At 39.3% G+C, this 15,856-nt stretch overlaps 1 protein-coding gene across 3 annotated transcripts in view; it reads left to right on the top strand.

Annotated features, from left to right (window-relative positions):
* The first annotated feature begins 2,975 nt into the window (after positions 1–2,975).
* Positions 2,976–15,856, top strand: part of EML4 (EMAP like 4) — a 152,368-nt gene continuing 139,487 nt past the window's right edge. For all 3 annotated transcript variants that reach the window (XM_029937878.1, XM_029937876.1, XM_029937879.1), the window contains exon 1: positions 2,976–3,251. In XM_029937878.1, coding sequence (XP_029793738.1) covers positions 3,227–3,251 — 25 coding nt within the window. In that variant the 5' untranslated portion in view covers positions 2,976–3,226. The remainder of the gene's footprint in view (positions 3,252–15,856) is intronic.

The raw sequence follows: 15,856 nt of genomic DNA, 5'->3' as shown, positions 1-15,856 counted from the left end.
CTTCCAAGGCTTTTCCAGGTTCTGGGCAAGTGTGTCTTTCCACTACACTCTCTCCTTTGTTACATTTCCCTTTATGTCAGGTGGTGTTGGAGTGGCGTTGGATAGTTTAGGTATCGGACTAAGGGGAAGCTGAGTTGGGAATACCTTTAATTTCAGGCTTAATGAGACATACTTACATGGGTTACAGTCACTTACATTTAATGAAATTATTGCTGGCTGTCTTTGTTTAGCAATAGATTCCCAGAACACTCCTATGGGCCACTGCATTGATTCACCCAGCATCCTGTCATGGAGGTGGTAGGACTAGGGGTCATAATATGCTATAAACATATGGCTAGCACCAGAAGTGTGTGAGTTTTGTGGGAGATAAGGTTTGTAACATAAAAAGCCAGAAGTTAGCACAGGGGATAGTCTTCTAATCATTATATATATGATGCATATTTGGTTCTCATTGATGTCAAACAAAGTAGAAGTTCAGTCAGGAATTTATACTCAATAATACAGTATGCATAATTTAAAATTCACCATATATTTTATTTATTTTCTTTTTTCTTTTAAATTATTATTTTTAAAATATTTATTCCTTTTTCTGAGAGAGAGAGAGAGAGAGAGGGAGAATGAGTGGTTAAGGGACGGAGGGGGAGGTCAGAGGATCCAAAGCAGGCTCTATGGTGACAGCAGCAAGCCTGATGTGGGGCTCAAACTCACAAACTGAGATCGTGACCTCAGCCAAAGTTGGACGCTCAACTGACTGAGCCACCCAGGTGCTCCTATTTATTTTCTTTTTTAAAATGGGAATCATGTGAAATAGAATTCATCAGAATTCCTGCAGTATACTACAAACAACCTGTACTATATGTGCAAAGTGGTTTTTTAATGCATTCCAACTATATCCCAATAATAAGATAATTTGATAAACCATGCTAGAGGAAAAACTAAGTTATCTTTTTTATCCTATTTAAAAGTTATTTAAAAACCATTGTCATATTCATAACACTGATCTCATGGGCTTGGTGTTACATTGGAATAGGGTTAGGTGTATAAAATGCCTGGATATAAAACCTGTCATATAGCAGAATCCCTGTAAAAGACATCTATTAAGAAAAAAGAATTGTCATATGAAGAAATAATGAGAGTATGCCACCAAGAAAATTAGTAAAGAAAAAAAATTGGAATTATGCCCAGCAGTTAATTAAATGTTATATTTCTTGATTTTGTGACATTTGTAGTATTTGTAGGCTTCTTAAAATGTGTAATCTGTTGTAATTTCTTTTCGCTCAATAAATCCACCATTAACCTAATTTTGTATGCTTTTTTTTTTTTAGAAGGGCTCCATCGATAGTAAAAGCTTCAGGCCCCACAAAATGTGAATCCTTCTCTGAATTAAAAAATATATATCTGTATATTATCTTTTTAATTGACCCAAGGCAGAGAGTGTAGCATGCAGACACAGAAGAGCAGCTGTCAGAACTGGGGCTTCTCAAACATTAAGTGATTGGGCTTAATAGGATCTTACAGATATAAAAATGCCCATAGTAGGTAAATAATTTAATTTTGAAACAGGAGGAAACTCTGGGCACCATTTAGTCCTTATGCTCAATTTATCGTGGCTGCCTAAATGCCTGTCTCCACATGGTATGGTATTCAGAAGACATACAGTTCTGATATCCAAAAAAGACATGAAAAGGAATTTAGATTTTTAGGGAAAAAATTTAAAGAGGTACCCCCGAGGGTTGGGAGGAGAAGCATAATGCAATACAGCAACAAAATGTTTAACAATTCTTTTAACCATCTAATTCTAAGTCCCTCTCATTATGGTAGTTGCTAACCTCCTATTTCTCATCTCTCTTCTTCAGGCTGCCCCCTTCTCCTGCAAACTGTCTAGAATGACTCTAATTCTTCCCTAACTCAGCTCTTAATTATTGTATACATCAATTTAGTTCATGAGCACCTCACAGTTCTCTTTATTACTCTGATCCAAACAACCAAGTCCCAAGAGGAACTTTGGAAACCACTGGAAGGTCTTTAGAAGGATGAAGAATAGGGGTGAGCAGGGGAGAGAGGAGGAGGATGAAGGTTGTGTATATTTACATCCTTTGGTTACAAGTCCAGTCCTTCTGTTTGCAAGTGAATAAAGTGAGTCCCAAATAAGTTTAGACTCAATGCTCACTTATTTTGAGTCACATGGAGTTGCCCTGAGAACTCAGGCTTACTTCACTAAAACCCTTTGTTACCATGCACTAGTAGGCAATCCTATGTTATTCCCTGTGAGGGGTTGCTTTGCAACTCTTGGTGCAAAGAACACCAGGCGGAGTAAGGAAACCTGAGTTCTAGCTCTGCTTCTACCAGGCTTCCTGACCTTGGGCGGGTCAAGTCCTTTCTAAGGCTCAGTGTTCTTCCTGAAGAGGAGGCAAGGGTATTGTCCAGCACTAACATTCCTTCTTTCCAGTTTGTCTTGAACCCTGAGGTTGTGGCATTGGTGGCCTTAAGTTAGGAAGACTCGCCTCCATGTATCTCCTACTAAGACAGACGAAGAACCTGGAAAGGAAGGGAGTCTTCCCAGAACTTGGTTGCCTCCTTGGTGTCCTTGTAGGACCGACAGGGTAACCGTCTTTTGTCCAGAGGGTTCCAGACTTGGGCTCTAGGGGTACTTCGCAGGCTCTCGAGGGGCTATGAGAATCCCTCGACGCTCCTGAGAATGTCAGGCCTGAGGCCACTCCTTACTACCACCCATTCCTAACCGGCTTTAAGACCCAAGTCTCAGGCCCTTCACAGGACCACTGCGCAAGCGCAGCCACTACTCCCGCTCGAGGCGGCAGGAACCCGACGCCGAGGCAAGGTGAGAGGGAAGGGTCGGCAAGCTCCCGCCTCCGTGTTGTCACGTGGGAGGCGGAGTCGGAAGCGTGACGGCGTGCGCAGGGGCGGGGCTACCGCTGCGCGCGGGCGCGGGGGCGGGGCGCGGCGAGGCGGTCGCGGCTGCTGCCTGGGAGGGAGGCCGGGCAGGCGGTGGAGCGGTGCGGCTCTCAACCTGACGGGGAAGTGGCCCGGGCGGCCGCGGCTGACTGTCCCAGGGCGGACGGACCGATAGACGACGGAGGCGGGGGCTAGGAGCCGTGTCGGGCGACCTAGAGAGTGAGCGGGTCAGGCTCAGCGTTGGCCAGTTTGTCGGTCCGCTGAATGAAGTGCCCGCCCCGCTGAGTCCGGAGCCCGGCGCTTTCCCCGCAAGATGGACGGTTTCGCCGGCAGCCTCGGTGAGTACAGCTGGGGACTCCTCCGGCCTCTGCGCAGGGTGGGAGCCTTGTTCTCTCCACACACAGCCCAGGCCCTGCTCTCCACCCTGCCCCTGGGGATGGTAGTAGTTCCACTGCACATGTTCCCTCGAGGCTGCCGCCCCTCTCCTGGCGCCGGTGGATTCAGAACCCCTCCCCCCATGCCTCCTCTGCTCCCCCGGCAAGACCCTCCCTTCCTCCCAGCGTCCCCTTCAGTGGAGGGCCCTCCTTCCCCAAAGTGGAAACCCCCTCTCTCAGAGAGCCCCCCCCGCCCGGTAACTTGTTCACCCCTCCCATACACTCACGGCTCCCCTCCGCAGACCCACCTTCGGGGTTGGGGCACAACATTCCTCCCCCTCTCCACATACTGAACTCTCTTTCAGAGTGAAGGCACCCCTTACCCACGCAGAGGGCCCCTGTTTAGGGTAGGGACCCTATTTCCCTCCTCAGGAAGAGGGCACACCCGCCCCCCCTTCGGTCTTCACTTTAAATTTGGAGACTTCTTTTAAGTTATCTTTTAGCGTCTGCCAACTTCCTTCTCTCCTTCCACTTCTCTGAACATTTTGCAGTGGTGGAGAGAACTAGAAGCACTGAAGCATCATTTGCTTAATACAGGAAAGGAAGAGGTACATCTGTGTTGGGGGACCCTCTTTAAAAGAAGAGTGAAAGCAGAAGTATTTTCTGGTTCTGCGAGCATGCTGGGGAGTAGTAATCCTGCCCAGTGAATCCATAGGAAAGGGGGCCTCTGTCAGGGAAAGAAAGGACTCTCCATTTTTGGAATATGTTGTCTTTGTGGAATGGAAGAGGTTATTAAGTAGGCTGCAATATCCTTCCAGGGTTCCCTTTCACCAGAATGGTAAGGTAGTAAATTTTGTAACTGGCTAAGGGAATCAGAACTAGAGGCTGGTACTCAGTGCCCTATAATCTGTGTCTGGAATTACTATTCTTTGAGGCCATTGGAATCTGGTTACTGTAAAGATTGAGCTCAACTGTTATGATGGTGAGAGAAACAGTTTCTGCTCTGGCTGATTCTGCAGTTATGTGATACCTGCTGCTGGATTTATATTTTCAGTGTTTTGTGCGGAGGTAGTTTGTATTCAGAAGCCTTGCTTTTGCATTTCTTGGTAATAAATCCCTGGTTGATGAATGTTCATGGATCAGTGCGTGATCTGGCCATAGGCCATACTTTATTCAGCCATGTTGGGATTAGATGAATTTTTTAGATCTAAAGTAAAAAAGTCTAAGAGCAGTGGACCCATTACTGGTATTAAATAGTAAAAGCCATAATTTTGGCCCCGACCCTCTTTCGGAAGAAAAGGAAAACACACATTAGAGTGCTTGTGCTTTGAGAGTGGAAATCCTAAAATAGACAACTGAGTGTTACTTTTTCCTCCCAAAGGCACCTGTTGTCCATTATCTAACCTTTGATGTCTTATAATTCCTTACATAGTGAGGTTGTTTCATTCTTGGCTCCTTTTAAAGAGACATCAATTTTTCACTGCTTTTTAATTTTTTTTAAGCCTCATGGGTGCATTTATTTCCTAATCATATGACTGAAAGACTTGTCCTGTATGTTCACAAAGAGGTGATCGTATACTAGGGCAAAAATTGAGCGTACTGGGAGATGTTGTGGGACTGAGCTATCACTGCACACTGCACAGTCGGCGCCTCAGCTTTTAGGAATGGTGGGTCACTACTCAAAGTAGAAATCCGCTTTTATTTCTTTTCTTTTTGATTCCAAGGACTTCTGGAAGATTTGCCGAGGCTTTATTTTCTCCAAGTATTGTGAGGGAGTCATTCTCACCAATTGGGGGCACTTGAGTTTATTTTGAAACAGTAGATATGTTTTGTTAAATAACTTTATCCCTTCTTATCCAATTCGTGAGGCAACTGATACGAGAGATTGGAAGATGAAGATGAATTGTTGTTGGGGCTTCTCTTTACATAAAGAGTCTTATAGCTGACCCTAACGTTAGGTATTTTTTGTATTCATTTGATGCCATCCTTGAGTGGCTAAGACTTTTCTTTAGATATGGTATTGATCAGCTGCAGGAGGAGATGCCTCTCTCTAAAGAGAGGAACCTCTGTCAACAGAGAAGGAAAGAAATGGTTGCTGGCAGTTTCTCTGAAGCTGCTCCTGATGAAGCTAGTTTTCAGCAGGAGCTCTGTGCTTTCTCTTTCTGTCCCCCTTGTAAGAGTAAAACTAGGCCCCACATTAATTGAAACCTCTAAGGGATGGGGCGTGGGGGAGGGGTAATGCTAGTATATTTTACTGGTAGTCTTTAAACAGAGCTTTACTTAGCTCTTGCCAAATTGCTTGTTTCTGTTCCCTGCAGTTCATTAGTCCAGCGCGTACATTGACCTTTATTTTATCATTAGGAGAGCCATGAATGTAAAGCCAAGCGCTTGTATTCTAGTTGTTTAAAAACTTTTTTTTTAACTGAACAATTCAAAACATGTGATGTTCCTCTGGGGCCACGAGGATTGAAAGCATTTATTTATTCTCAAGGAGGTGTACAGGTATACCAGATGAGTTCTTGGGGAAAAAATGTGAGAAAACTATACTTATATAAGCAGAAAAGTTAAGTTCTTTATAAACAGAATGATTCCAGAGACGCTGATTATTTAAGGGAATCATATGCTGAATCATAAAATCCATTTGTAAAGTGGAAATCTTCAAATTCAAGCTGTATGTTTAATTGTTAAGTGTTTAGATAAGGAAAACACTTTTATGTCCATTTTATAAGGTGTACAATGGCAATTAAAACTGTGTGTAGTGGGTTTGAAATTGTAGAGAGCAATGTTAGGGGACTGGTCATGTTATATGCGTCATATTGAAATTATATACCTGTTGTATTACTTTTGTTTTACATAAAAACTAAAGGATGCTTTTAATCTCTGCCGCTGATGAATTTTAGGCAGTTTGGCTGGCAGGTGCTTGTACTCTGGAATTTCCCTTAGGCATAGTATCTTTTAGTTCAGAAACTATGGTAATTTAAAAAGGCAGCACTTTGGAAACAATTTAAAAAAACATTAGGGGGGGGGAAGTACCCTGAAAAATCTATCTTGATAGCCTGCCTTCAAATCACTAAACACACACCCACACCGACTTAACCCTCCCACCCCAGGCCCACACTTACTTAGGTGCATTTCATCCTTAGTCTTTTTTAGCATCTCTTTTTCATAACAAAGATTTTTTTTGTTTTTGTCTTGTTTGTTTGTTTGTTTGTTTAATTTTTGAGAGAGAGAGAGACGGAGCTTGAGCAGGGGTGGAGTGGAGCTTGAGCAGGGGAGGAGCGGAAAGAGAGGGAGATACAGAATCCAAAGTTGGTTCCAGGCTCTGAGCTGTCAGCACAGAGCCCAGCCTGGGGCCTGAACCCACCAACCATGAGATCATGACCTGAGCAGAAGTCAGATGCTCAACCACCTGAACCACTCAGGTGCCCCACAAAGGTTTTAATTGAAAACTTTTACTTGGAAGTAGCCTAGGGGTTCATCAGTGCTTATACTTAAAAAAAAAAAAAAAAGCCTGTAGTTAATCATATCAGTTTTAACTTTCTGATCCAAAGGTTTAAAAACAAAACTCAAAAGTTTTGAAAAATAAAAACGTCAGTGAATGAAATTGTAGGGTTAGTATCTGTGAGAAATGTTACATTTTGGTACGGGGTATATGAACAGACAATAGCAGTGTGCTTCCATTTGTTAAATATTTTAAGAAAATTATCTTAAGATCACAATATTAGAACTGTTTTCATCTCATATATACTCTTTCTTAAAGAATGCAGTATGTGATTTTTAAGTATTAATCTAGTCCTAAGCTTTCATTATTCACATAAAAATGTTTCTCATACAGTATTGGGGAATTTTTCTTTTAATTTATTAGTTGTCTTTTGAAGGGCTTAACATAGGCTTATGTTATATGCGACATTAATAGTAACTCTTACATAATTACTACATCATCAGTGACATGAGTTGGCTGAGTATTTCTAAGTATGTATGTGGGTTAGTACCTCTTTTGTGACCATTATTGTACTTGATTGTTCTATGGAAAGGACATAGATAAGACATGCTTCTTGTCCTTTAGGAGTTTACTCTCTGGTTTTAAATAGATACCCAGAGATATTTAAACATGAGGAAGTACCAGAAATGGGACTAGAGGGGAGAAACGCCATTTAGAATGCTGTGCTATGTATAAAGCATGTAATTTCTGAGAGGGAACATGTGGAGATTGCTAAATTTACCTCTAGAACGTGGCTTTTTAAGACAATGAAATAATTTAGCTGTCCAAATATTAGGGAGTGAAATTACCAGGTCTTTTTCCACCTTATGTTTGAGTAACATATAGGAAAAGTAATGTCTTAATTTTATATTTGTGAGTCTTATTTCTGTAACGTAAAAACTTCAGTATTCCTAAGAAATTTGAGAAGAACATTTTTATTTTGAAATGGGTAGATTCTAAGACTTTTAATAAGTCTAAAGAAGTAATCCACTTCTTCAGTTATAACCTCAGTATGGAAGATTCCCAAATCTGGAGTATATTTCTATATCTGGGTATGATCTCTTGTCCTGTAGTTTTAGCTCTCTCAGACTATTATAATGCCTTAACTTTGCATATTGCTTTATAATTTACAAGTACTTTATCTCAGTTAATCTTCACACTAATCTTGGGAGGAAAATTATTCTCCTTTTATAGATGAGGAAACAGGTTCAGAGAGTTTGTGATTTAAAAAAAAAAGACTATTTGAACCCAAGTGTTTCTTTTTCTTTTCTTACTTATTTTTGGGGGTGGATAATTTGTTGGATTTATATCTAGTGAAAACACAATACAAAGAAGAAAGAAAAATAATTGATCTTTTCTTTAGCTCATCTGTATGCAGCCAATGTTAGCATGTTGATAAACTTGTTTTTAGTCTTTTTGTATGCCTAATTTTTTACATAGTTAAAATCCTACTATAGATCTAATTTTGCTCTGGTTTGTTTTTTGATGCTAACCACTTTTTTTCACTTGAACTCAGATTTTTCTTTCCTTTTTTTTTTTTTCTAAGTTTATTTACTTTGAGAGACTGCATGCGTGCAAGTGTGGGAGGGTAGAGAGGGGGAAGGGAGAATCCCGAGCTAGCTCCACACTCTCAGCATGGAGTCTGTCTCAGGGCTTGAACTCACAAACTGTGAGATCATGACCTGAGCCTAAACCAAGAATGGGACACTTAACCGACTGAGCCACCCACGTGCCCTGAACTCTGGTTTTTCTGATGGAGTTCAACGTTCTTTTCTGTACCCTACTACTAACTCTTCATAACCAACTCCTACATCCAACATAACCTGAGTCTGAACTCATCTTCCTCTGAACCAGTTTCTTTTCCTTATTATTCATTGTCCGCATCATCCAACCTTGAAATACCAGAACCATGTTTGTTTTTTCCCTTGCCATTTTTGCCTACCACATTAAAATCTCTTTGGGACTTTTCAATTCTTGTCACCTTTTCTTACCCCTTACTTTCCTTTTCCCCAGCCACAGTTCAGGTACGTAATTATTCCATGTTTGGATTATTGCGTAGCCTGAAGAATTTCCACCTGTCCGGTTTATTTTATATGGGGTTGGGGGGGGACTTCAGATTAATATTCCTAAATCAGTGCTATGATTGTGCCATTAACTCTCTCAGCTTCATTGCCTTGATGACCGAATTCAAACAAGCTAACCTTGTCCTCAGGGTCCTCCATTTTCTCCTTCTACCGTCTTAATTAAGCTCTGGCCAAAAATGATCTCTTTCTTGTTCCCCAAATTTTGTGCTTTTTCATCCATGACTGTTCTCAGTCTTATTCAAGGCCCAGTTCATATAGTTTCCTTTCTAAACACCTTTCCTTGTTTGTTCCCTTTGATTCATTCCCAGCCCAGAATACTGAACTTTTAACCTGAAAGCAGTCTTAGGGCACTTATCACAGGGTATTTCTTCTTATAAGGTAGGAATTAATTATGACAAGTCTTAAAACTATTATTAGTATCATTTCTCCAGCCAGGTTATAAACCCATTGAAGGGTGACACTCTTGTGTGTCTTTGAAGTCTCACAACACAACATTGGAGATTTTATGATCCAGCAAAATGTGGGGAGAAAGTTAGGGGACTAGTATATAATGGGCAATTTACAGCTTCACTTTCACCATTGTTTCATAAAAGAGCTTTTGAAGATGAAAAAATTATATACACTTTCAGAATAGAGTCCTTTAAAAAATCACTTATTATGTTCTTATTTTTCTCATTTCACCTGAAATTTGTCCCAGACTTTGTTGGGAATCTAATCTGGTAAAGAGCTCCATGCCAGGTTCTAGGGTAGTGTTTTTCTTTCTTTGAAAAAAAATATTTTTAAATGTTTGTTTATTTTCCAGAGAGAGAGAGAGAGAGAGAGAGAGAGCGCGCTTGAGCAGGGGAGGGGCAGACACAGAATCTAAAGCAGGCCCCAGGCTCTGAGCTGTCATCAGCACAGAGCCCTGATGAAGTGCTTGAACTCACAAACTGTGAGGTCATGACCTGAGCTGAAGTTAGTTGCTTAACCAACTGAGCCACCCAGGCACTCCCAGGGGAGTGTTTTTCAAATATAGGTCTTGTGCATGACTTATTATTATGGATTCAGGAATTTATTTGGGATCAAGACCATCATTGAGAAGAAAAGGGAGGAGGAGGAGGAAAAAGAGAAAAAAGAAAGCTTATGAAATATCAGTGCTTCACATGATAATGCTTCAAGATTTCAGTTGTATATGTTTGCCGTAAGTTGCAGTGTAAAATTTGTTTCTCACTCTGGGTCACAGTCAGATGAAATACATATTTTAGTGGCTAATCCTGACCTTTGAGAGACTAGGTGAGAAGGTTGACATCCATATGAAAGTGGTTGTAATCGGAAGTGGTTGTAATGAATTATGTGCTCTGTTTATCAATAATAGTAAAAATGTATCTATAGTTCTAGAATCAGTGTAATTCAGGCAAACTCAGTATTTTTCTCAGTATATTTTCTCAGTATATTTCTCAGAAATATATATGTTATATATTATAAAACTGATAGGCTAGGGCATATTTTTTACTTTGCAGAAGGATTCACCATACTGTGTGTGTTTTGTTTTGTTTTTAGCTTTCCTGATGAAGTTATTTGTGTCTTTTTTGAAGTTATTTGTGTCTTGACTGGTTCTCCACCTCAGTAGCTATTTGCAGTCTATCCAGTCTTTTGGAGGGCGCCTAGGCAGCTCAGTCGGTTGCGTGTCTGCCTCTTGTTCAGATACTGATCCCAGGTTGTGATCCTTGGGTTGTGGATCAAGTCCCACCCATATCAAGCTCTGCAGTGAGTGAGCTTGGAGCCTGCCTTAAGATTCTCTCTCTCTGGTCCTTTCTCTCTAGCCCCTCTTCCCAGCTTGCTTGCTCACTTGCTAAAGAAAAAAAAAATCTATTCATTCTTTAAGGCATGGTCCAAATACATTTGTTTTTTCTGGAAGCTCAGCCTAATATTCTAGTCTTGCACTCCAACCATTGTACTGATGCTTCTAAAATAGAGGATTTGAGCACTAAACCTGAGAGATCTGGGAGTATAGCCAGTCATTGATAAACACTAAATCTGAGGCGATATTTGATGAGGAGCAGGTTGTTTGCGTAGTCTTAAATATCTCCCCATATATTGCTTTTTAATTTCAAAGGGGGAAAAATAGTAACTCTACACCGTGATGAAATCAGACACTACCTAAAGCATGTGATCAAAACGAATAGCTCTAGTGGACATTGTGGGCCTCTGAATGTAATGCCCTGAGAAAAACACATAATTTCTATAGTTCTCTAGCCAGGAATGGATAACTTGAATCTAAACATGATTGAACACCAAACTGAGGAGCATCCTACTTTTTAAAATGGTGGGAAGACTGGTTTTGTGGTGTTTTGTTGTTGTTGTTGTTGTTGTTGTTTTAATTGTTATACAGACATAGGAAGGCTGTGGAATCTTCCAGATTAAAGGAGAGTAAGGAGACATGACAGACTTGCAATATGTGATCTTAGACTGGATCTTACATTAGGAGGGAAAATGCTATAAAGGGTATCTCATTGGATCATTTGGCAAAATTGGACTGTGGATGGTAGATTAGATAAAAACTTCTGAAGGTTATCACTATCCTAAGGTTATGAAAGGGAGTATTTTTTTTTTTTTTTTTTTTTTTTTTTTAGGTAACACACAGAAGTTTTTAGGGATAAAGGGCCATGATATATGTAAGTTACTCTCCAATGGTTCAGGAAAAAAATGATGTAATATGTATGTGTGTGTTTTGTATGTGTATATGTATTTGCAGGGTATGTGCATATACATAACCGTGTGTGTATGTATATGCAAGGAGGGAGGATGCTTATGTGCAAATAAGTAAATTGACAATAGGTGAAATTGGTAAAAGCTATATGGCTATTTTTTGTACTACTCTTGTTCTTAGAGCTTTTCTGTAAGTTTGAAATTATTCCTAAAAAATCAAATGAACTTTGCATTAAACTCTATAGTATAGCATTTTAAAAGTATAGAAATGTCTCCTCTCTCTGAAAATTCCAGGCAAACTCATGGGATAAAACTGTGGCTGTAAGAATATGTTCCATGTATATCATGTGGTTTCCTTTTATCCCTAGGCCTCAGTTTGAGAAACATGCCTTTGGGCCTGAGGCAGCTGTGGTTCAAATTTAGTCGACAGACATGTTTTGTTTGGCCCTTTTGAGTGTTTTAAAAATTGGGAAATTTCACATAAAAATTTGGATCTCTGGTTTCTCTTGAAAAAAATGGAATGATCTTGCCCCTGGGGGCTTGCATTCCACATGATCTATATAGCACTAAGTGGAATGTCAGATAAGCACCCTAGATCCTTACCTTACAGCTAGCTTGTTCTATGTATTTACTTTATTGCCTGACCTCTCTAGGCATATATTTGCAGCCTTTACTCTAGCCCCAAGAGGTGGTGAGGGTGTCTGTCTTCTTGCTCATAACATTTTGAGAATTAAGTTGTTGAACTTAATTATATATAACTTTAGGGACGGACGCCTGGGTGGCTTGGTTGAGCTTCTGACTTCGGTTCAGGTCATGATCTCATAGCTTGTGGGTTCGAGCTCCATGATGGGCTCTGTGCTGACAGCTTGGGGCCTGCAGCCTACTTCAGATTCTGTGTCTCTCTCTCTCTCTCTCTCTCTCTCTCTCTCTCTGCTCCCTGCATGCTCTCTCGCGCGCTCTCTCTCTCGCTCTCTCTCTCTCTCTCTGTCTCAAAATGAATAAAACATTAAAAAAAATTTCATATGTAACTTTATATATATGTCCTATAAAGTCATTCTCCTACCTAACCATACTGCAGCCAAGAAAAATAGGAAAATAATATTGATACATTACTACTATCTAATCCTCAGACCCATTCAGATTTTGCTAATTGTCTTAATAATGTCTTTTATAGCAAAAAGATCCAGTTCAGAATCACACATTGCATTTAGTTGTCATGTCTCTTTAGTCCCCGTTAGTTTGGAATAGTTCCCTTGGGAACTTTCCTTGGGTTTTATGATCTTGATACTTTGTAAGATTACAGGCCAGTTGTTTGGTAGAATGTTCCTCAATTTGACATTTCCTCCTGATTCAATTCAAACCCTGTATCCTTGGCACAAATGCCACATAGGTGAAGCTGTGTTTTGTTTCATTGCATCCTGTCACATGATGCATAACTTTGAAATGTACTAATGGCCACTTTGATCATTTGATTAAGGTTCCACTTCTTTACTGTAAACGTACTTAAAGGGTTTTTTTTTAAGTTATTGGTAAGTATTTTGTAGGAGGTGCTTTGAAACTTTATAAATACTCCGTTTCTCATTGGATTTTCAATTTATTGGTTTATTTATATCTGTATGGACTCAAGTATCCTGTTTTTTTTCAATGGGTTATAGTCCATTACTATTTACTTTGATGCTCACAATACCCCCATTTTGGCTAGTAGATGCCCATGAATGCTAGTTTCTGCATTCTTTTGATATGTTCCCATCCTTTTAAGGACTTCCTTGCTTTTTGACACAGTGAGATAATGTGGACGTGAAATTCAGCCCATAATATGCATATCTATGTTATGTAATTTTAAGTAGGTTCAGATGAGAGTTTGAATTGAGTCACTTTAGTTAGCTGACATTTTTTATGGTTTTTTAGTAATTTATAACTGCATAGTATTTTATCTTACACTTAAAAATTGTGTTAAACCATAGACTAGGCCATTCATGTAAATTAGTTTGAAGATATTGGACAGTGGGAAGTCATTCAGGATTATATTCATTACTATTACTGTTACTGTGTTTAAACAATCAGCAGTTATCTTGGAGCAAAGTACTTTTAGGTGCTGTGTGTGTTTAGGGGGGTTGGGGAAAGGAAAATATATTTAAGTAGCAAAATCAACCATGTTTTTTTCCATTTACAAAATTGTGATCATCTTTCCTTCTTAGCAGGTATAAATATAAACTTTAGTGCATTGTATTCATTATTTGGACATCTGATCTCCGTAAGCTGTGTATGTAGAGCATAATTTAACTTATTCTTGATGACCGATGGTGGTTATGAGCATCAGACACGGTTCTCTGCTGTAACACAGCGGTGCCTTCAAGAGCTTTTGTGTAGGGCTGTTTGCTCCACATACTAAATGACTCTACATAATTATAACTGTCTTCCTTGCTATTGCTTATCACCTAACATCAGTGTGCCTTACCCTTTCCTCTCTCTTTATTGTATTATTTATGAAATCTCATTCATGTTATTTGAGTTTATGACTCTTTCATTATTCATTATTTTTTCATTACTTAAATTTGACAGTAATTTCTTAATATCAGATATCCAGACACATATCCTGATTGTCTCATAAGTATCATTTTACAGTGGTTTGTTTAAATCAGAATTTAACATACATTGCATTTGGTTGCTGTCTCTCTTAAGTCTTTTAACATGTATTTCCTTTTCCTTTGCAGTTTGTTAAACTAGACCTTTTGTTCTGTAGGGTTTATAATAAGCGCTGAGTATATCATTTGATGTTTTTAAAACATGTTTCTTTGTCTTCTGTATACTTAAAATGAAAGTTAGGAATTTTCATATATTTTATGTATTTCAGCATGTTGCCAATAATCTTTTTTTATGCTCAGAATCCCATCATTGGCCTGCAGAAGCGTCTTTAGATTCTAGACTCCTGAGTCCTAATTCTAGTGGTGTTTGCTGGTTTCCTTGTTTTCTGAAGTTGACAGTGTTTAAACTGTTCTTTCACACTTCTTGTTGCAATTTCTGCAGTCAGCTGTTTCTCTAAACATCCTTTGGGCATGACATGGTACTCTATAGACTCTTGAGGTTCTCATTGTTACTGGATTGGTTCCTGTTTCCAGTCTAGCCTTTGATTTCCAGTTTTAAATTTGCTGTGCTCTAGGAAACCTGATAACAAGGCTAGTTTGACTTACGTGTAAGGATTGGTTTTAAATCTCAAAAAGAGAGGAATCTAAAGATCAAGACCTGTGCCTGTTGCAATTGTATGGTATAGCACCTAAGATCATACCTAATAAATACTGCTAATGTTGGTGATATGTGAATAATAGGATACCAGATGTTTTTCAGAGGAAAATAATAGGCTTCTGAATGAGGACCTTAATAAAATGTATGAGGTTTTTAGTTCACAAACTCAATTATATATGTGCGTGGGGGTGGGGGTGTATGTATAAAACATATAGGGTTCAGATAGACATACATGTAAGTTTAAAATTTTTTTTAATGTTTATTTTTGAGAGAAAGAGACCACATTAATGGGGGAGGGCAGACAGTGAGGGGGACACAAAATCTGAAGCAGGCTTCAGGCTCTGACCTGTCAGCACAGAGCCTTATGTGGGGCCTGAACACATGAACCACAAGATCATGACCTGAGCAGAAGTTGGTTGCTTAACTGACTGAGCCACCCAGGCACCCCTATGTATATACATATACATACATATATATATATGTTTTATATTGTAGACTGTTTATACTTCTAGTATTTTCTTTTGTTAAGATTATCTTTTCTTTCTCCTTTTCTTTTTCTTCTTGCTAAGATAAATCTCTGGATCAGTGAGATTTAATGTATTATGGAGTCAGGTTACACTATATTATTTTTGTCATATTCCATGAGAATGTACTTCTTTTTCCTTTTTAATTTTTTTTCAGAGAATGTATTTTTTTTCTGACTTTCCAAAATTGATGACTTCCTGAAGTTGAGATGACTTCCTTTTTTAAAACAAAACTGTTTAGTGTTGATATCTTACCTTTTTTCTTAAACCATCTTTTACTCTGGAATGCTGGTCTCGAGATGACTACCTTTTGCTGATCTTTAAATGATAGTGGAATGCTGATGTTTAATTGACATATCAGAGTGATATGACAAAATTTGTTTGTAACTTTCTTTGAGCCATTTGTTCCAGAAAGTGTCATAACTGAATCCTGTTGATGAGTGAGTAGGGTGGGTTGTTTTTTTTTTTTTTTTTTTTGGTAACTTTGAAGGATATCCTGTTTTCGGTTTAGTTGAGGCATAGCCTTTGATTTTCTTTGACCGGTTTGAG

The sequence above is a fragment of the Suricata suricatta genome, chromosome 4 (assembly GCF_006229205.1).
Source record: "Suricata suricatta isolate VVHF042 chromosome 4, meerkat_22Aug2017_6uvM2_HiC, whole genome shotgun sequence".
Taxonomy (NCBI): domain Eukaryota; kingdom Metazoa; phylum Chordata; class Mammalia; order Carnivora; family Herpestidae; genus Suricata; species Suricata suricatta.
This window is presented reverse-complemented; position numbering and strand designations above follow the sequence as displayed.